General features: G+C 29.8%; 2 protein-coding genes across 7 annotated transcripts; both read left to right on the top strand.

Annotated features, from left to right (window-relative positions):
- The first annotated feature begins 5842 nt into the window (after positions 1 to 5842).
- LOC137832099 (protein PHR1-LIKE 2) lies at positions 5843 to 11422 on the top strand. 4 transcript variants are annotated; one of them, XM_068640096.1, is made up of 6 exons: positions 5843 to 6556; positions 9665 to 9741; positions 9821 to 9875; positions 10360 to 10429; positions 10531 to 10600; positions 10737 to 11422. In XM_068640096.1, exons 1-6 carry the CDS (start codon positions 6358 to 6360, stop codon positions 11205 to 11207), a joined length of 942 nt encoding a protein of 313 aa, XP_068496197.1. In that variant the 5' UTR covers positions 5843 to 6357; the 3' UTR covers positions 11208 to 11422. The 4 variants fall into 4 exon arrangements, with proteins under 4 accessions (XP_068496197.1, XP_068496196.1, XP_068496198.1 ...); XM_068640095.1 differs by having other exon boundaries at positions 5902 to 6556; positions 10351 to 10429; XM_068640097.1 differs by having other exon boundaries at positions 6025 to 6556; positions 9645 to 9741; positions 10351 to 10429.
- A 4186-nt stretch (positions 11423 to 15608) lies between these two features.
- Positions 15609 to 19870, top strand: LOC137832098 (myb-like HTH transcriptional regulator family protein). Of its 3 annotated transcripts, none has more exons than XM_068640091.1 (7): positions 15609 to 15871; positions 17467 to 17697; positions 17973 to 18049; positions 18134 to 18176; positions 18317 to 18377; positions 18702 to 18771; positions 19124 to 19870. In XM_068640091.1, exons 2-7 carry the CDS (start codon positions 17478 to 17480, stop codon positions 19634 to 19636), a joined length of 984 nt encoding a protein of 327 aa, XP_068496192.1. In that variant the 5' UTR covers positions 15609 to 15871; positions 17467 to 17477; the 3' UTR covers positions 19637 to 19870. The 3 variants fall into 3 exon arrangements, with proteins under 3 accessions (XP_068496192.1, XP_068496195.1, XP_068496194.1); XM_068640094.1 differs by having other exon boundaries at positions 15685 to 15871; positions 18320 to 18377; XM_068640093.1 differs by lacking the exon at positions 15609 to 15871 and adding an exon at positions 15893 to 16265.
- Positions 19871 to 21269: the final 1399 nt, after the last annotated feature.

Below are 21269 nucleotides of genomic sequence, written 5' to 3'. Positions count from 1 at the left end.
TTTTAAGTTTGACTTTACTTAAAATCAGTTTAAAGGCAATGATATAAACTAATTAAAGATAAAGGGGAGAGATGTGGTATAAATGGTAAATTCCTACTTAATACTGTCTTGAGTTTTGGGAATGATACTTGGATAAGAAGCACAAATTTGCTGAAAAGTTTGCTGAATGATACTCTTATATTTCAAATGGTAGAAAGTTTAAAAAATATCACATTCACATTCCTTCTCACTTTAAGTCTATCAAATGCATACTTAAAGAGAGAATGTGGATTGAGGAGTAGCCTTCAAATATCTCCTTTCATATTTGTGTTGTTTTACAGATAGAGGAGGATAAGAGAAAAACAGAAGAAACAAAAGTTGTAGAATGATATATATCTTATAATTGTGTAGGTGAAATTAACATTACTATATAATAATATATTTAAAAGGAGTTTTGTTTTTATGTGTTAATATAAATGTGTAAACAATTTAAAAGTCGTAATTAAATTAAATTTGTTTAATTAGGTAATTGTGTATTTAAGATATGTATAAATTTTGTGTTAGCTTTTAGTTTTATAAAAGGATGATAGTGGTGTTTAAATTAAGGACAAAATTAATATTTTTTTGAATGGTGTAAAAAGTAAAAAGAGTTTGGGTTTTAAGTATGGGTTGGAAAAATTAGATGCATAAAAAGGGCAAGCATAGTATTTTGTGGGGGTTGCAAATAGAAGTAAGAAAAGTCCTTCTTCTTCTTCTTTCATTTTCATCTTCTTCCTCAAATACAACCACACATGCCTATGGTTTCTTGGGTGTGAAATGAATTTTTTTATGACTACAATTTTTACTTTTGAAGAATGTATACTTAATATATTTCAATGGAACACAAACAGAAAGTTTTATCGCGTTTCACTGCCACAATTTTTCAAGTTTAAAAAAATAGTCTACTAAAAGCAAAAACTTTTACACGTGGTGCTATAAAAAAACTTCATGCATGCATGTTTCTTAGAATAAAAAAACTCAATTTTTCACCTAACACAAATTAATTAAAGCAATTTATTTATTTATTAGTATATTAATAATAGTTCATAAATAATTAATATCCTTATTTATTAGTATATTAATAGTAGTTCATAAATAATTAATATCCCGCGTTCCTTTTCCGTGCAACGGGTTAATAAAACTAGTATTTATTAAAACCAAAAGGAAAACTAATGTAAGAAAAGTTTGTAAATTCCAATTTAATATTACAAAAAAATTGTAATATATAAATCAATTGTAGAGATAAAAAATAATTAATTGTTACGGTGACTAAATTATAAACCATTTTAGAAACTATTAAATTTTTTTTTTCTAAATTATCAAAATTAAATACCAATTTAAAAACTATTTAACAAGAAACTAATTTAGAAACCAAAAATAAATAGTCTTTAAAATGTCTCTAATTTAGTCATTATATCAACTAATTATTTTTTGTCTCTAAAATTGATTTTTATTTCATGATTTTTTTTAAGTGTAAGTTTTAAGTCGTAACATGTATGCATGTGATAATTTGTAAATCAAATTAAAAAAAAAAATCAACTGTTAAACTTTTGAAAAAGTTTCATTTTGAGATTTATGAGCTAAAACTCAATTTTAGTAATTTTAGTTCTTAAATAAGCTTTTCCCTCTTGTTATAAGATAAAAGGATTGGTAATGTTTGAAATATGTTGTTTTGTGTATGTATATTTATAAGGATGTGTTTGATTCAAAATTTCACTTGGAAAGGATTTTGATAAGATCAAATTTAGTTCGTTTGACACTTAAATATAAAATAATGAATTTTTGGCATAATTTCGGAGTATTGATTTTTATAGATACGAAGCAATGTACAAATATATGTAATATTAATTTTATTATGATAATAGAGTCCAATTATATTTTTATTATTAGCATAATACACTTAATGCATGAATAATGTGGGTTAATTACATTCACGTGCCTTTATTGTTTTTTAGGAATATTATAAAAGTATGCATTGAAAATAAATGAATAAAGTGGTAGGGCTATTTCGTGATATTTTGTTTTATATAGCAAAGCTGAATATTAAATATTAGATGTCACCATCATCCAGCACACACATGCATGAATCCCATCACAAATTGTCAAATAGTAGTTAAAACGTAAAATCTAATTATAATTATAATTCATTCACCAATAATAATACTTAATTATTCTCTATTATAACTACTAAAAGTAGAAAAAACATTCATGTAAAAAAATTTAAAATTACAAAGTGTATTTGAATATAGAATTATAAAAATAACGCATCTCCAATACACCCTCACACCGAAAATAACGAGCTGTGTTATAACATATTATGGGTAATAACGGTTCGATAGCGAATGATAAGATAAATACAACAAACACTGATTATGATAGACTTTTTTTAAATAACTTTGATTTCATATTAAAAAATAAACTTTAAGTTTAACTCAATCCCATAAAACCGACTAAAATTTCTAAATGTTTTCTTCTACTACGTTAATTTAAATCATGTTTACTAAAAAAAAGTTTAAAATTTATTTGGGTAGGCCACAAGATCATTACTTTTTTCTTGGGTGAAAAACTTTTGAAATTGATTTCGTTAACACGTAATTGATATGACAAGTAGGTAATTTGCGATTGAACCAATGGTTTTCAAGAACATGATCTATAAAAAGAATCACTTTACCACGTGGATTTTTCTTTTGGTTGTAAAGTTTTCTTTTCCAACAAAGGAACAAATTTTTAGGTTTTTAGTTCTTGAAATTTAGGTTATATTTATAAAGACAGTAATTTGATATATAATTCAAATAAAAATTGTTTTATTATAGTCTATCCCAAAAATTAAATAAAAGTTCATTGTGTTCTAACGTTTATTTTTTCCATGAAAATAATAAGCACTTATTAAAACCCACCTAACTTAAATTATTTAATCCTTATGCCTGACCTGGCTATCAAAGTCTTCTAATTTTATACTTCAATTTTTATTTATTTATTTGAACTGCTACCTTTATTTTTGTTTGCCCATTGAATAATTAAATAAGCATTAACAAGAACAATAATATATATATATATATAAATATGTTTTCCACCTTATATGTAAATATATAGCATTAAACAATAAGGGAGGAGTTGACTAAAACAAAAAATAAAATAAAATAAAAAGTTAGGTTGATGAAACTATGAAGAACAACTACCATAGTACATTATGAAAAATGGTCAAATAATAATGAATAAGACAGAGTCACGATCCATTTTGACACAACACAAGTGAAGTGGTCCTTCATCTTCTCACTTTATTTTTATATACTTTTAGTTAGTTTTCAAATAGAGAAAAAAATAAACTTATTTTCATACAAAGTTTTATTTATAAAAATACATTATTTATTTCCTCCAAAATATTGATAACATGCCATTGTTTTACATGTTTCAGTAACATAATCATTAATAGTGTTACGAAGAGGTGTTTAAGAATATCGAAGTAAGAGGATAGAGAGAAAGAGGGTGTTTTCATAAGACATATATAGTTGAATTAATAGTAGGTTTAAAAAATAAATAATCATATAATTTGTATAAATAGAATTTTGTGATGATATTTTGCATGTGTTTACGCGTCAAAGGATAAGAATAGAAAGAGAATAAAGATAGAAGACAAGATTACATTACACAATGGACAAACCAAACCACAAAACTAACCTTAACTTGACAATGCACCAAAACAAATTTAGAAAAATAAACAGCAATCATGAGAGGTAAGGTTGACCATGAAAAAACACCACCATCAACCATCATTATTTAGCTTTTCCAAAACAATAGAAGCTGCAAATAAAACCAACCAAACCCTCCATCAAAAGGAACACCACCATATGCCCCTTCACCTTTCTTTCTTGCTTCTTCCTTCTCATCCAAGCACCAAAAAAAAAAAAACAAGAAGAGAAAAGTTGTTGATTGATTAGACCATGAAAAACATGTTTGCTTTAGTTTTTAAGTGGTGTGTTTTTTTTTTATGACTGTCTTAAAACTAAGTTTAAACTAATAAAAAAACTTCTAATAAAATGTTGATGATATATCTCAATAAGAAATTAGATCAATTCAAAATATATAAATGTGTTTAAACATTATCTTACGAGCTAGTTTTATAAAGTTTATTTATACTTAAAGTTATTTTTTAAGATGATATTAAAATCATTAGAAATTCATTTGTTGGATATACAATGTCATTGAACTGTTATTGAATTACCTATAAATAGATAATCTCGTTCACAAGTTAACAACTTTAACGTGAAGCAAATGTGTTGAATATTTCACATCAACTAAAAAAAATCAATTCAAAATATATAAATATGTACAAATCTATAAAATTGAATTAAATTTTATTTATCTTTTAAAACAAACTTAATTTATAAAATAAGTTGTATTAAAATTAGACTACTTAAACATACAATACTCTAAGTGATTAATAGATCTTAGTCCGAGTAAAATAGCAAATTTTGATTTTAATTCTATATTTGTTTTGCTTGTTTTAGTTTTTTAAATTGAAAATTGTTATTTTTTATGTATTAAGTATCAAATCAAATAACAATTTCGAATTCGCATATCAATGTTATAAACATGTGACATTCAAATAGATTCTAAAAAATTATAAAATAAATGTTAATTATTATTTCAAATAAATATTAAAAATTAAAATTAATAATTTGAAAGTCTAGAGGAATAATTTTTTTTAGGAATTAAATCCCAAATTTACATATTTTATTTTTTATTAGAAACATATTTAAAATTTCTAGGAGGAAAAACAATTTTTTATTGGAATTAAAATTAATTTTCATGTACTAAAAACACGTTGAATTCTTAATTATACAATGATTTTTCTATTGAATTCTTAATTATACGGTGACTTCTATGAACCAAGTCTGTTTAATTTGACTTTCTGTTACCCTTACTTATGTCAACTATAACATGATTCTAGACAAATTTTACATATTTAATCCCATGTTTAACATGTTCGGAACTTGTTAATGATTCATAATTGTTTCTAAGTTAAAATTTAGATAACTGTTGTTTTGAATAGAAACAATTATACTGAACCTTATTATTAAATAATAAAAGCATACAAATATAAATCACTCTACTCTAAAGTTAAATCTAACTAAAATTAGTTTTGTGAAATTAAATAGTTTTATTTTAATTATCATTTTAAAAATGAAAAACCTTTATTACTTTTTACACTTTTTACACTTTTTACTTAACATTTAATTATTTTATACATATATATTTACTATAATGTACAAATAAAGAAGAGTAAAAACATCTAATAACTATTTTATAAATAAATTATTGCATTTATTTGCTTCTTCAAAAGAAAAAATAAATAAACACTATGAACGACTAACTACATTATGTCTTTTTTTATTATTATTAATTACTCGTAATTATATGAAAGTATTACTAGAAAAACAGCTTAAAAGGGCTAAAACTAAAAGTACTATTATTTGGAAAATAGAAACAAAATGTTGTTTTGGAATGCAGGGAATATTTTTTCAAGTAAAGTGTGAAGAAAGTAATGGAAATGAATAGCTAAAACACAATGCAAAAATCCCTTATTGATATTTTTTTTTTCATTTGTAGAAATGTAATCAATTAAATCATATTCCATAATTGATTGCGTAACCATATAGTGCGTTATAATTAATTTTATTTGGAGCCAAACTATTTTAATCAACAAATTGAATTTCTTTTCTTTTCTTTTCTCAGATATTAATTTCTCTTATTTCTCCTTCGTCTCTGAAAGAAAGAGGAGGCAATTCAAGTTATAACCTTTTTTAAGAAAATGTTGAGATTTGTGAGCAAGCATAGGAGAAGAGTTGTTTCCAAAAGAAAAAGAATGTGAAAAAAGAGTACAATAATGAGTGTAGAATGAGAGAGTGACATGGGTAGAAAGAGAGAGAAAGAGAAAGAGAGAGAGAGAGAGATAGCAATAATGGATGTAGACATATTGGCATGGAGAGAGATAGAGAGTCCCACAGGCAGAGACAATAACCCTTAAAAACTCTCTCTCTTTTCTCTTTCCTTTTCTTCACTCAAAAGACCAGTAAGGGACAAGATCCCGGAAAGGCGAGCCAGCGTCAGACTCAGTTTTCCCTTTTGCTTTCTCACTTTCATCTCATTCATCATCATCCTCATCATCATCATCTTTCACCTCCCAACCAACTTCAAAGCTCCCTCCTTTCCTGGTTTCATCCACACCCAGATGGCTACTCTCCCTGTCTCGGATCTCTGTCCCTTCTTTCACTGAAAAAGCTTCCATTTTTACTCTCTGGGGCTGCTGGGCTGCTGGGCTTCCCCCATTGAAGGAGGATGTACCCGAGGCTAATACACCCCCATGACGGGATTGTGGCGCAGGATGACATGCAGGCTGCTGCTTCCAACCTCTCCCACTCTCACAAGGGAGACCCTTGTCTTGTTCTCACTGCTGATCCCAAACCTCGCCTTCGTTGGACTCAGGACTTGCACGAACGCTTCGTTGATGCCGTCACACAGCTTGGGGGAGCAAGTAGTGAGTCTCTTCTTAGTCCTTCTTTGTCTTAAGTTGGTTGAATTTTCTTTTTAAGGAAATTGCAAAAAAAAAGATTTTTTTTTTTTAAATTGGGGTGGATTTGTTTGAGTATTTATGCTGGCTGCGTGTGATGCTTTTTTGTTTGAAATGAAATGAGAGAGCTTTGCATTTGGGAGCAAGGGAAAATGGAGTATTTTTTATTTTACTGTTTTGAATTTTAGGTGTTGTGGAGTTTGTTTATGGTTATACTCCTGTCTCGGTTGTAAATTGTCATAATTGGAGTTGGAATTATCAATTATGTTTATCTAGATTTGTTGGTCTTGCTTGGGATGCATGTGAACTGTGACGAGTAGAACTTTTTGTAACAATGTAGGTGGAGAATACTTTCATGAGCTGATTACTGGTAGTCGTGTGTTAGTTTGTTTGACTGCTTAATGGAAATTTTAATATGATACTGTTTTGTTTGAATGAGATTCTCAATCAGTGGGTTCTGAGTTTGACCACAAAGTATAAAACTTATTGGAGAGAGTTGTGTTTAGAAGAGATCATTGTTCAATTTCGGGACCCTCGTTTGTTGATGGGTGCTGAATGTTCTCATGATTGACTTGGGAGCTTTAAGCATTTGCTTGGAGCCAAAGAATGGTTAGAAACTATTTTTCTGCATAGGCAGTACGAATGTAATGAAGTTGGCTTATTGATGAACATGTATGGTACCAGACATAGCTTTAAAGCTTTTTCAGTATTTAGATCTAGCACTTTGTGTTTTTTACCATAGTTTCATTGATCTATTTAGTTGCCACATTTGATTTTTTTAGCCTTTTGAATATGATGAAACATTACAATATATTTTGTCCTTTGGTTTGTGGGTTATCAATTATCATTATGCATTCCCTCCCTGTTTTTCTTACATGATGGAACCATCTTGTAAGATCATATTAATTTTCTTTTTTCCGAAATGAAGTACCTAGCAGAGGTTTGGATTTTGGAACTAAGTTAAATTGCCATATGCATACTTCATGAATGAATAAAAGAAAATACAATTTGTCAATACTTGTCAACCTTGTTGAACTTCTGTTGCCAAAGAAAAGTGGTTTGAAAGGCACTGATCTTATACATTAAATGTGGCATTAACAGATGCATTAATTGTAAGAGTTGAAGAACAATGCAGCACATTTGGTTTAGATTATTAAGAGAATGAATCAAATTGTAAAACAATTGTTTTTAACACCTTGGGTTTGTTTGGTTATTGTAAAGTATAATACTCACTTTTCAAATAATTGAAGGGATTCTTTTGGAATTTACTAGGTGTGACTCCTTAAAATTGATTTTATAGTGCTAGATGTAGAGATTTGTTTACTACGTTGTCAATTGCTTCTGTCACAGTTGCTTCAGTGGCAAAGCAGAGCTGAATGGCTCTTTGCTGCTCCTAAATACTTTTGGTAGAGGGTTCCACTGTTGTGTCTTGAAGAGATGCAATCTGCAATGACAGCCATAACATAACAGACCCATTCTTTTAGGATCCAAATTTCATGTTTGAACCTCACTAAAGTCCAAAATCCACCTTCATCTAAGGGATGCACAGTTAGGGAGTTTAGGTACATTGGCACCCACAAAAGAAATTATGAATAAGGAATCTCCTTGACAGTATGGAGCTGTCTGTGTTCTTGTTCTTCTTTTCCTTCTATCTATATTATTATTAACGAATCAATGCAAGTTGTTTATGTTTGTAATAATTACTGTTTTATTAAGCTCTGAAAGAATTTAGTTAATCTTGATCTGTTTTTTATAATAATTTGATTTTTACTCTTCCATTATATTTTCATTGCTTATTTTTATTAAACCCCAATGTTGGTCCTTGAAAGATTTGGAAAATCAAGTTGATCTCACACGAGTTATTTTGATATCAATAGTCCAAAAATGATTGGGACCGAATTGATGTCATTGGATGACAGAAAATTATCATCTGAGGACCTATTTGATATGACTTATATTTCAAGGATCAAATGTGTTCCCCTTCTTGCTCGATTAAGTTTGGAACTATACAATTCCCAATTATGTGGATTTACAATTTTTTTCCTTTTTTTCATTTCATTCACTTTCCTCGTTGATGTGGCTGTCTCAATAATGTGCTATGTAACTAAAGCATTTTTTTGTTTGCCACCATGTGTCATTTCCACTGAGCCACCAACAACCATGAAGTACTTTTATTGTTTTAGAGAAACTGCCGTGAATATTGCCAATAATGAGGTCGTGTTTCATAAACATGGCAAAAGTCGTTAAGACCCAATATGACTTTGCTAAAAGTTGTCAAAAACATACTAGCATAGTTCCCAATTCACATTATATGGTACAGGTGATATTAATCATGAAAATTTATAATAAACATTCTTGTTGTAGATTGCTATTTAGGAAACAAAGCAAGGCAAACAAATGTTAATTTTTTTGTCATTTCCTGGTAGGATTATTTTATTGTAATATGAGAGGGACCAAAATGATGCTATTTTTAGTTTCCAGATTTGAACGAGAAGATGGGTTGCGAGTTTTTATCATGGGCATGTATTTATACTTATTCAGTGCCATTTTCTGCTATAAGATTCTGACAAGTTTCTAGCTTTGGTTGTAAAGATACTAAATTATAACTGCAAAGAAAATGTGCAACGAGGGGTGACAATTTGGGTTTGTGACATGATATTGTATTCATTATTGGGTCAATCATGTTGTGTTTGGAGTAAAATGAGTTTATATAGTGTCAAATTCAGGTTTTCCTTTGTAAATACTTGCCAGGTTAAGGGGGTCCAACTCATGTGTGACTGTGCCTGTGATATATTACATCCTCAACCCAAACCACATGCTTATGTTCTCTACATTTAATAATTATAACAAAGCAAGATACTTTTCCATGAATTCATTACCTGTCCATGTTGAAAGTATATTAGTTCATTATATTTGCCTTTGTTGTCTGCTGAAGTTTAGAAATGAAACTGGCTTGACTTGTTCGCAAAGTAGTTATTAAATTTTAAGCCTACTTTCCATTGCTTATCTTGAAGTCTTCATGCATAGATTTACATCAATATCATTATCTGACTAGGTTGTGGATGTTATCTGCAGAAGCTACACCAAAAGCAATAATGCGGACCATGAATGTCAAGGGTTTGACTCTGTTTCATTTGAAGAGTCATCTTCAGGTCTCTTTAATTCTCTTAATCATACTCTGCCCAATTTAAGCTATGAGCCAAAAATGAAGCCCCTCTTTCCGAATTGCAGAAATACAGGCTTGGTAAGCAATCTGGGAAAGATTTGGGTGAAGGATGCAAAGATGGTATGATCGTCATTCCCCTCTCTGGATTAATTATGTTCCCGTCATCTGAGTTTGCTTGTGCAATGTGTTCTGTAGTTGCCTTTCTTTTTCCCTTTCAGCAGAGAGGGGGTCCACCTGGACTTTAAATCTGTACAGAGTATGATGAATCAATGCCATAATCTTATGTCACCTACTTAGGTTATATTGTTGATGCAAACTGATGAGGAACTTTCCATGCAGAATTTCAATTGGGTAGCAAATTGTTGATGGACATATTGGTAATTAGGGAGCCAATTAGATTAATTTTGAAAAATTGGATAACCCAGTTAATTTATGCTTAACATATTAACTACTCTTTAAATTTGAACATTGATTATAGTTTTTTTTTTCTCTGCAAACAACTTTCTAAACTGGAAAAAGTTTTCCAGGACTTCAGTAATGTACTCTAAGCGTTTCTGTTATTGTCTTGGCTTCAAACTGACTTCTTTTATGGAAGGAATATCAGGTTCATATCTTTTAGAAAGCCCTGGCACTGAGAACACTTCTCCAAAGCTGCCAACTTCCGACACAAACGAGTAAGATTTTTCATTAATTCATAAATAAGAATTTTTGTTGTGGCAAATGTCTCAATGGATTTGAATTACCAAATTGAAGGATTGGTTAATTTTGTGCCTAGGGGTTATGAAATCAAGGAGGCATTGAGAGCACAGATGGAAGTGCAGAGTAAATTACATTTGCAAGTGGAGGTAAATTTAATTTTCCTAGTGCAAAGTTATGCTTCCAATATGGCTTAACAAATTTTTTGCTACATTGGTAATTTAGTCGTATGGTATCTTAGGTTTGCATATATTGAGTGTAATTGAAACAAGTATCACACTGCAGGCAGAGAAGCATTTGCAGATTCGCCAGGATGCAGAGAGGAGATACATGGCCATGCTTGAAAGAGCTTGCAAGATGCTGGCTGATCAATTTATTGGTGCTACAGTTATAGACACTGATAGCCAAAAGTTTCAAGCAATTGGAAGCAAAACACCAAGAGGTACTTTGGTTGATCCTCTTGGATTTTACTCCTTGCCATCAGCTGAGGTGGCTGGAGTGAATGTTCCGGATGAAGAAATACCACATAGTCTTCCACCCCAAAGGGCTGATTGTTCAACTGAAAGTTGTTTAACCTCACATGAAAGTTCTGGAGGATTGACTTTAGAAGGATCTCCAGGTGGGGGGAAAAGAAGGATGCTAGGCATGGACTCTATGGCAGCTCCTTTGATCTGGAGTGAAGCTAAGATGAGAACTCAGGCCATCAATGTGGCCCAGGGTAGTCATCCTCAAGGAATAACTAGGTATGGCATGTAGGGATGGAAGGTCTACTTGATGGTTCATCCTCTAATAGTACACCTTTGGGCTTCATATATTCCTTTTTCTATACAGGTACTTGAACCCATGTCTTGTAAGTTAGTAGTGAGGCATAGGTGGAATCAATTTTACCCTTTTGTAAATTCAAACTTCTCTCTGGCTTTAAACATTGCAAAAACTAGCTTTGACTATACAAAATTTGTGTGTTTGAATGACTTTTATGGATTCCTTATTGCTTATTGCATCATGCTGAATAAATGGTATACTTCCTCCCCTTCAATTATAGGAGTGGAATCATTAGTAAACTCTTGAACTCTTCTAAGAACTGCTGAATTCCCACAAGCCTCCCACAAGTTACTTTTTTTTCCAACAATTGTTTTAATCTATGAATATTTGGGTCATTAGAGATAGGAGATTCAATGAATGAGAAGACAATTTTTAATTGGTTTGACTTAAAATCCATGCTTCTCCCTAAACAAAATATTTTCCTCATCAAATCATGTTTTAAAGTAGTGGCATTTGCTTTTTATGTGACTTTTTGTTGTATTCTATGATTTTACGTGTTTTGTAATGTGGCTTTAGCATTGAATAATATACTCCATTGCACTTCTTGGGGACATAGTCTTGGCCTGTCAGTCAAATGAAATGAAAATTGCAGCTCAAATTGCAATGTTGTATCATCATGCAAGTGGTAGGTGGAATATGACAAGTGTTCAAATTTTGTTGTTTCTTAAAAAAAACAAAAAAGTTGATTATTTCATAGACTCAGTGGTGGAGATGCTAACTGTTATGAGCAGCCTCTTTCTCAGGATATTACCGATGGACGGTCATAGAATGGAGAAATTATAAAATTAATAAATAAAAATCTAATTAAGTTGGATAAATAAATTTACTTCAGAAAACAAACTTATGGTCTCATCTTATTTGTTTTATCCACAAGATTTGAAATGAAAGCTCTTGAAGATAATTAAAATAATGAAGACTCTGAAGAAAGACATTATTGGTATTACATGACTAGTACTATGATAAGAGAATATAAAAATGGCATGAAGAAATAAATGCACATCTGAGACACGTGGAGGGTTATTATTGATTTGGGTTTGCATGATTAGGTATAACATCATAGTTGATATCATCAATGAACACCACCTCTCTTTGACCGTCTCAGTGGAATTCCGTTTACAACAAGTGTGCAATTTTTCTAAATTGTTTCTTTCTGTTTGAAACATTCAAGAGAGAGTATCTAATAGGCTCTTTCTTAAATTTATAGTTAAAAAAAAAAAACTTAATCAAGAGCTAGTTTTACTTTGTTTTATATACTTTGAGATCTCTCTTGTATATTTTTTTCAATACTTAAAGTGTAATTTTGATAAGAAAATGGTGAAGTTTTTACTCCAGAGAAACTGCATACTTTGGATATTCATTATGAAGTCAACCACAAACTTCTCTTCTTTTATGTTGAGAAATTGAATATTCTAATTGTATTGTATTTGATTGGTGAAGGAATACACAACCGTACAACATGCGCAGGAAGCAATAGGAAAAGGACCACACTGTCGGAATAATGTTTATTATTATTACCTTTGTTTAAAGGAATGAGATTTACCACTTCCACTCTCATTAGATATTTAATGCAGGGAGATGAAATGGGATATTGAAAATGGAGAGAAAAAAAAAGAAAGAGATATTAATTTTTTTTAATATTTGAAGTGATAATGTTTTAAAATTGATTCATAGTTTTTGTTAATAGAAGAAAGGATATAAGGGAATATTACGAGGAAGATTCCATGTTAGCTTATTACAATGGTACTTGTTGTTGTCATGTTCACAACAAGCACTATTAACTATTACATTATTTCACTACTCACCCTCACCCACTTGGATCAATCCTTCTCACACTAACCAATCATCCTAATAAAACAAAAAAACAAAACAAAGTTCCAAAACAACAAAGAATAAGGATGTCCACACACCCAAATCATACATAAAACTCACTAATCAAACCTACAGAGATACAAAGGGAGTCATTAATTCCAATATCCATGCCTCACAGGTATGTTTTCTTCTTTTTTCTATTCTCTTTATCAAACAAACCAAATTAACACACTTTCATGTTTTTCTTTTGTTATTTGCTTCCCTTTCTTTTTTGCGTTTTGTGTTCTTATGTCTCCTAATCTTAATTAGCTTAAGTGGCAATGACAATTATAAGTTTTAAGTGGACTACTATCTTAGCTCCAATTCATTATATTTAAACTTATATACTATGTGAGTATTTATATATATGTTCCAACAAGTTCATATAAGGGTGTTTGTGCATGGAATCACTAGAAACAATAATTTGTTTGCATGTTTGGTTGCAGTGCACACATTGCCATGTCCAATTTTGAAGACTTTATTGGACCTAAATTTTGTGTTTACTTTTTTAACTAATTTTAGAGATTTTATGGTGTAATTTAGTGCTCACATGCATTAATTTAGATGGATATATAGAAGTGTTTATGAAAAGAGAGTTAGAAAATAATTTTAAGATAGGTGCTATTTAGTAAAAAAACAGCTGTATTAAGAATAATGTTGAAGGAATTCACAAAATAATTAAAAATATTAAAATTATAATGCTTAGATAATTCTATTGAATTTTAATTACATTCTCAGAAAATAAAATTTTGAATTTTTAATGTTTCATAAAACCTTAAAAGTGAAATTAAAATAAAATGCATAATAGTATCAAATGTTGCTGTCTTTTTAGGATACAAAAAATAGTTTAATTGGTTTTAATTAGTATGTTTTTGGGCAAGCACTTTTAGTTTCTTACTAGCCTTTTTTTAGTGATTGAAAAACTTGTTTTCCTTGTTAATAACGATTCACGAAGAAACAGTTTTTAATAGAATAAGTTGTTTTTATATTTTATTTCAAATTTAGTTTTACATTTTGTTCATTTTTTTTTATCTTTAAAACACTTATTAAAATTTCTTATTATTTTTTATACATATTTTTTATTTTTAACCATTATATTATTTGTATCTTTTATAAAATTTTATCCCATTTTACATTATATTTCAGGAAATTTTAGCTATTATATATTAATATAATAAAATTATGGCATAGACTGACCTTATGTTGACTTATTTTATTTTAAATTTGATTGAAAATGTTTTAAGATATAATGTAAAGTTAGTAATAGAATGAATAAATAAATTAAATTTTGAAAAATACTATACATATTAAATAAAAATAATTAAAAAAAGTCATAATTACTCAAAATACATCTTAGCAATGAAATTAATTTTATAAAAAAATACCTTATTAATCCATATAAACCATCTTATACTTAACAAATATGTCAACTGATTACTATATCAATCATAATTAAATAAATAAAAAATATGTTAGAAGCCTCTTAAAAACAACAGTAACATTTGGTTTAAGTCAAAAAAAGAAAGAAAAGAGGGAAAAATATCCCTTCTTTAATACGAGATTAGTGGAGCAATCATAAATGAATAAAAAATAAAATTTTATTATGAAAAATAAATAACATTATATTTTTATTACCATTCCTTTAAGAATACTTATGTCAATTTAAAGTTTTCTTACTTATTTAAAACATTTTTCTTATCAAACAATCCTCAGTTTCTTACATTTTCTATTTTTTTCTCTTTTCTATAAAAAAAAATCAAACATATATTATAATTTTGTTTTTCTTTTTATTTTTTCCCTTCTATTTTTTAAACTAATAAAGTTTCTTATTTCTCTAGTACCAGTAATAGCAGTGAGAACGGTCAAAAGTCAACGGTGGATAAAAACCCGAAAACGATTAGACAAATCGAAGAAAGAGAGAATTTGGCCGGTTGAACGGTCAAAAGTCTAATTTAATTTTATTAATTTTCAAAAATACGAAAATTATTTTAAAAGTTTATAAGTTAATTTATTTGACAAATTATATGTTTCAAAAGTTTATATAATAATTTTATTATACCATTAAGCGGTCAATTTTATTTATTAATAAATACTGATATTTCAATTTTATTTATTTCTCCTGGGTTGTATTTTTATAAAACAGATGTGTTACTGATACATATAAACAGGAATTAGAGTTTAACTGTAATATATTATTAACTAAAAACAAATAAAGTTTAATAGACAGCGGTGCAGATGATTTCATATTATCAATCAATAATTTTATTTTTAATATAAATCTCAAAATAATGATTATAAAAAGTTTTAACATGACCATTTTTTTTATCATTAAATGATAATAGGATGATTTTGAAATCATTACTTAAAAGTTAACAACTCTTAATTAAATCATAGGACATAATTAGAATTTTAGAGTTTGAAAACTCTATCGTAATTAAACTATTTATATCAATAGTATTACGTAAAGTAAGAAAGAAAACGCGTGGCATTGATTTTAGTTTTTGCTTTGATTTTTTTTTTCTTTCATTCTTTTAGTTTGTAACAAGAAGATTAATAATTTACCATAGCAGCCCCCTAAAAAAATCATTAATTTCATTGGAGGGTATCACTGTGTATGAAGAGAGAGAAAGGAAGAGAGAGAAAGGGAGAGAAAGGAAGAGAGAGAAAGAGAAAACGCAGAGCACAACACTCCTCAGCTCCGAAATTGGAGGGGGGAGAAAATTTGTATGCGTTGGATTTCGTAGATCTGAGTAAGTATTTCTCTTCCCCCATTTATTCCTTCTATCAATTTCAGTTTTCAGTCACTCTTTGTATTCTCTTCGTTTCTCTCTTTCTCTCTGTATCTGTCTCTGAGGCTTGTGCTTCTCTGGTTTCTTTCATTTGTATCATTTTTTGTGACCCTTTAGGTTTCTTTGGTTTGAGCTTCATTTTAATGATGCTACTGACCCTGACTAGGCCTCAAGTTCGTGTTTTACACTTTTTTACTTTGATTCTTGTATTGCCCCACTTTTAAAGTTTTGGGCTTGGTGCTGGGAAATGGAACATTTCAAAGAGTTGGTCTGAAAGGTGTAAAATTTTCAGTTTTTTCATCATGGGAGTTGTTGGGTTCTTCTTCATGTGGGGCCAGAACCCCAATTACTAGTGGTAAGTTTGTGTTTTTTAATGTTGGTTGGTTGGTTTGTTACAATTGTTTCAGCCATGGTGAGAGTCCTGGGGGTGTTCTATTCCATGTGTGATGTTTCTAATCATCGATTTTGTTGTTGTTAATTGATATTCAGAAGTGTTAGCGTGATGAAAATAAGTCAACTTTTAGCACTGGGTCCCAATTTGCTCATGTTATTAGATTGCATCTGATTAATGATTTCTTTTGCAAGTAGCAATTATGATATTGAATTTTTAGCGCTCTACAAATAAGAATGATGTCTCTCTCAACTTCCTAGCATATAGAAAAATCAGCCTTGTTGGATGGAGTGCTAGGTTTTTCATCTCGAATATTTTGGGTGGGTTTAACCTATGCTAGGGAAAGAAGGATTGCCTTAAATTATGATGTTTTTTGTCTTCTTATGTGTTCTTCGTTTCAAGCGATATATTTATTCTGCAAAACTGCAGTTGATAATTTAGTTGTACTAGAATTAGATGATATTTGAAGGGTCCTATTTATAAATTTACATAGGCTAAAAATCACTTATAAGTTCAGTGGATTTGTGTTTCTATAGAGTGCTTTCATCAAATAAAAACACTACAAGATTTTACCTAGTTATTAGATGACTTTAGGCAAAAAATCACTTGTTTTTATGTGTTTTAGACATGGAAACAGTGTGCCTTTTCCATGATGCTCGAGTTTTTTTCCTGGGAACTCACCTGAAGAAAGAAATCAGGAGGCTTTAGGTAAAGAAGGCCTTTGCAATAAAATGAATGAACATTCTATTCAACTTTGATCAAATGGTCCATTGGATATCAGGGATCATTTTTAAAGTTTGTGTTGTGAGTTCTAAAAGATTCATTGTGTAAATTTTGTTAATGACAATCGGAAAAGTTGATTGAGAGACTTACATAATGTGAATTCACGACAGAACCAAATATGAAATGAATTGATTCACATTAGGAATTGGGTTCAGAACATACTAATTTTGTAATAATTAAAAGAAATGTATACACTATAAACGAAGAAAATTCAAAAGGTTGCTCTTATCTTGTGGAACCAGTAGATTTATATGTCTGTCTGCCTGCTTGTCTGATTCTCCCCTCTGTTTTTCACAAACCTCTTCCAATATGGTGTCAAGTTGAAGATGATTGAATTAATTTCCATTTTATATTGTATTCACTTTTATTTGTTTGCTGTCAGATAAATGACAAATGTATCATTCAAAGAATGTTCCTAGTGCAAGTTTAGTTGGAGGTAATTCATTAGTTCATGGTCAGCACATAGATTGTGGTGGCAGCGCAATGGATCATGGCAATGGAGGAAACAGTCATAGTAACAACTCTAATCTCAACTCAAAACAACGTTTACGGTGGACACATGAATTACATGAGCGCTTCGTTGATGCTGTGGCTCAACTTGGTGGGCCAGATCGTGAGTATTTCCCCCCTTATTTTTGGTTAGCAGGAATCTGAAAGTTGTTTTTTTCTGCTCCCCTCAAACTTAAAACACGACTTTAGTCTGTAAAATGAGAAGGCTAGGTTGTGTAGCAGATAATAAAATAATGCATTGACTTCTCATCGATTTTACATCTGTATACTTATGTTGGTTAGATATCCTATTGTTAGCTAAGGAGTATTTCAAGCTTCTATGAATGATTTTAACATTCCTTAAAAAAATGTTTTAAATTTAACTGTCATCTTTGCTAGGTGCCACACCCAAAGGTGTCCTCAGAGTTATGGGTGTACAAGGCTTGACCATTTACCATGTCAAAAGCCATTTACAGGTAATGTGCACTTAAAGGGCCTCTTAACATGATGTCCATTATTCTCAATAAATATTGGTTTTTCATTTTTCTTCTCTCTTACAGAAGTACCGACTAGCAAAATATTTACCGGATTCCTCATCTGATGGTATGTCTATCTGATTTATGCAATTTAAATTGTTAGTGTAAATCACGTTCAAGATTTTTTTTAGTCAATTAAACATTCATTTTACTCTGGTTTCTCCTTTATATTTGTTTTGTATGATAACTTTTAAATTTGTTTGATAGAAGGGAAAAAGGCTGACAAGAAAGAAACTGGGGATGTGCTTTCGAATCTCGATGGTTCATCGTGAGTTGTGCTGCCTCTTATTCCCCCCCTTACATTTGGGATTTTATACTTCTACTTGTTGGTGGTGACTTAAAATTTTAAAAAAGATACACACACACACACACACACACACACACACATATATATATATATATATATATATGTGGGTCACTAGATTACATTTTGCTAGGCCAACACCAGAGGACAAATTTTATCTATTTTTCTGTATTCAATGCCTTTTAAATTTTAACGGAGAATGTAACACTTTTACCAAAAGCTCTTGATTGTTTGATGATTGGTGGTACAAGTGATTAATAATTCACTTGTGGGCTTATCTTTCTGCAGTGGGATGCAGATTACTGAAGCACTAAAGCTTCAAATGGAGGTGCAGAAGCGACTTCATGAACAATTGGAGGTATATTTTCCTATTTCAACTGATCTGATGACTTCACACTATTAGCTGATTGTAATTTATGATTTCTATTTCACATAATCATGTGAGAGGAAATGATGGTATTGATTTCTAGTTATATAATAACTAACTTCTTGGTTGTACCATACAAAGTGTATTCGTATCTCATGATGAAACATTGAGACTTCTGTACTGCACAATATGAAAATGGAGTTTAAAATTTGTGTATTTGCTGCTCTGAAATTTAAGTTATAAATTTTCAATTTTGTACAAAGTGGAGACAAAAATGACAAACTGATGAATTATTTGTAATTAAGATGCCAAGCTAGTAATTTTGTATTTTGATGTGGAACAGGTGCAGAGACAGCTACAACTACGGATAGAAGCCCAGGGTAAATACCTGAAAAAGATAATTGAAGAACAACAGCGGCTCAGTGGAGTTCTTTCAGAGGCACCTGACACTGGGGTTGTGGCTGTGGTTCCAGGGGACGTGTGCCAAGAACCTGATACCGACCCGTCTACACCGGACCCGGAAAAGGCTGCCAAGGACCGTGTCCCAGCAAAGAGTCTTTCAGGGGAATCTTTTTCATCACACCATGAACCATTGACACCAGATTCTGGATGCCATGGTGGTTCCCCTGCTGACAGTCCTAAAGGGGAGAGATCAACCAAGAAGCAACGGCTAAACATGGACGGATCTTATTCTAAGCAAGACATGGTGCTTCCACTTCAGATACTGGAGTCAAGCATGTCATCATACCAACATCCTAACACTGTTTTTCTTGGGCAAGAGCAATTTGATCCTTCAATGGGTATGTCTAGCAGAAGTGGTGAAGAATTGGATAAGGTTGGTGGCAGTAATCTGTGATTTGGTGTAATGTGTAGGTTGTGTTCTAGGACTCATTTTATCTTCCTTCTAAGCTTAGTTTCTGTTTTATTTGTATTCCTTAATAGACCAGGGGACCTGATCATCATAGATTCCCAATGTTCTTAGTTTTCAGTTCAAATGTTCAGTACTTGACTAAACATCCACCCTTTAATTGTTTTAGAGAACTAAGTTGAATTGGGTTAATAGAAAAAATCTTGTCATTTGCTTCATAAACCATGGTAATTCACATGAACATTATGGTGGGGTAATTCAAATCACTTCACTGCCCAGAGGAACTGTGTGATTCAGAGTGAAAGTTGTTTTATTTTTATTTTTATTTTTTTCAAACACTTATGACATCTCATAAAATTTCATTTTAAATTAAGTGTTTAAACTCAAGAACTTCTGTCATTGATCTTTGGAAATATTTTCAAATTTTCAATAAAATGTTACATTATATTTAAATTATTATCAAACACATTAATATCTTATCATATATTTTACCATCTTTTTACAAAATTTATGATTCATTTTAAATTTCGTATTATCCATTTTTATATCAATTTTCATTTAAAATTTAAATTCTCATAAGATTAAATATAAGTTTTAAAATATACTTTTAAATATCACAAAAGCTTAAAAATACGTTCTAAAATTTTTATGTACATTAATAATATATTAGTTGATAACTTGATTAGTGGTGTCTTGGATTTAGTTAATAATTATTACTATATTGAATAGTTAGTTTAATGATTATATGATAATATGTATTTTTATAATTTTTAATAATAAACGCAATATACAGCTTTAAAATCTGCAATAAGATTTTTAAATTTGAACTTGTTGAACAAAATGGATATTTTATAAGTATAACAAATGATATCATAACATTCGCAATTATATATTTATTTAATCAGACAAATTAAATCATTGGAAATGTAAAATACTCAAATTCCATAATAAACCTTGAAGTTAGGACTCATACACCTTAATGTTATAAATATTAAATTTAAAATTATGAAATTGATAAAAAGATAAAAAACGAAAATCAAGACGAACCATAAATTATGTAACAGATATGAAAATAAGAAATAAAAATATAAATAATAATTCACGTGCAATGTAGGATTTAATTAACAACTCAAAAATATATTCAAAACCAGAACAAGTAATTAAGTTGAATGAATAAATTTAAAATGATATGATGTCATAATCCTTAAAAAATTAAAAATAAGACTTTTATTTTTAACTTTCAGATATTATCTAGCTGTAAAACTTCAATTAATTACTTATACTTTGAAGACAAATTTTATCATTTGGGGTGACAATAAAGTAATTATGTCTATAGTTAAATAGTTTGATAAAAAATATTTAATTCAATTAGTTTATTCATTTTCATTTTCTCACTCCTAACATTCCCCGTTTTCAATAGCTTTTCAACTTTTAATTATGTCCATTTTTTTATTTTTTATTTTTTTACACTATTTGTACAACAATTACTGAACAATGTATTTCACATTGGAAGAGAATGACTAACAAAATAAACGAAATTCCAAATATTTCTAGTAGTATAAGAGGAGAAATTACCATGATGAAAGTGCAGAAAAAAATTAACTTACAAGTACACAATATA

This window comes from Phaseolus vulgaris, chromosome 6 (genome assembly GCF_051622355.1).
Source record: "Phaseolus vulgaris cultivar YP4 chromosome 6, ASM5162235v1, whole genome shotgun sequence".
NCBI classification, from domain to species: Eukaryota; Viridiplantae; Streptophyta; class Magnoliopsida; order Fabales; family Fabaceae; genus Phaseolus; species Phaseolus vulgaris.
The sequence above is the reverse complement of the archived record's forward strand: the minus strand, read 5'-3'. Positions and strand labels throughout refer to the sequence as shown.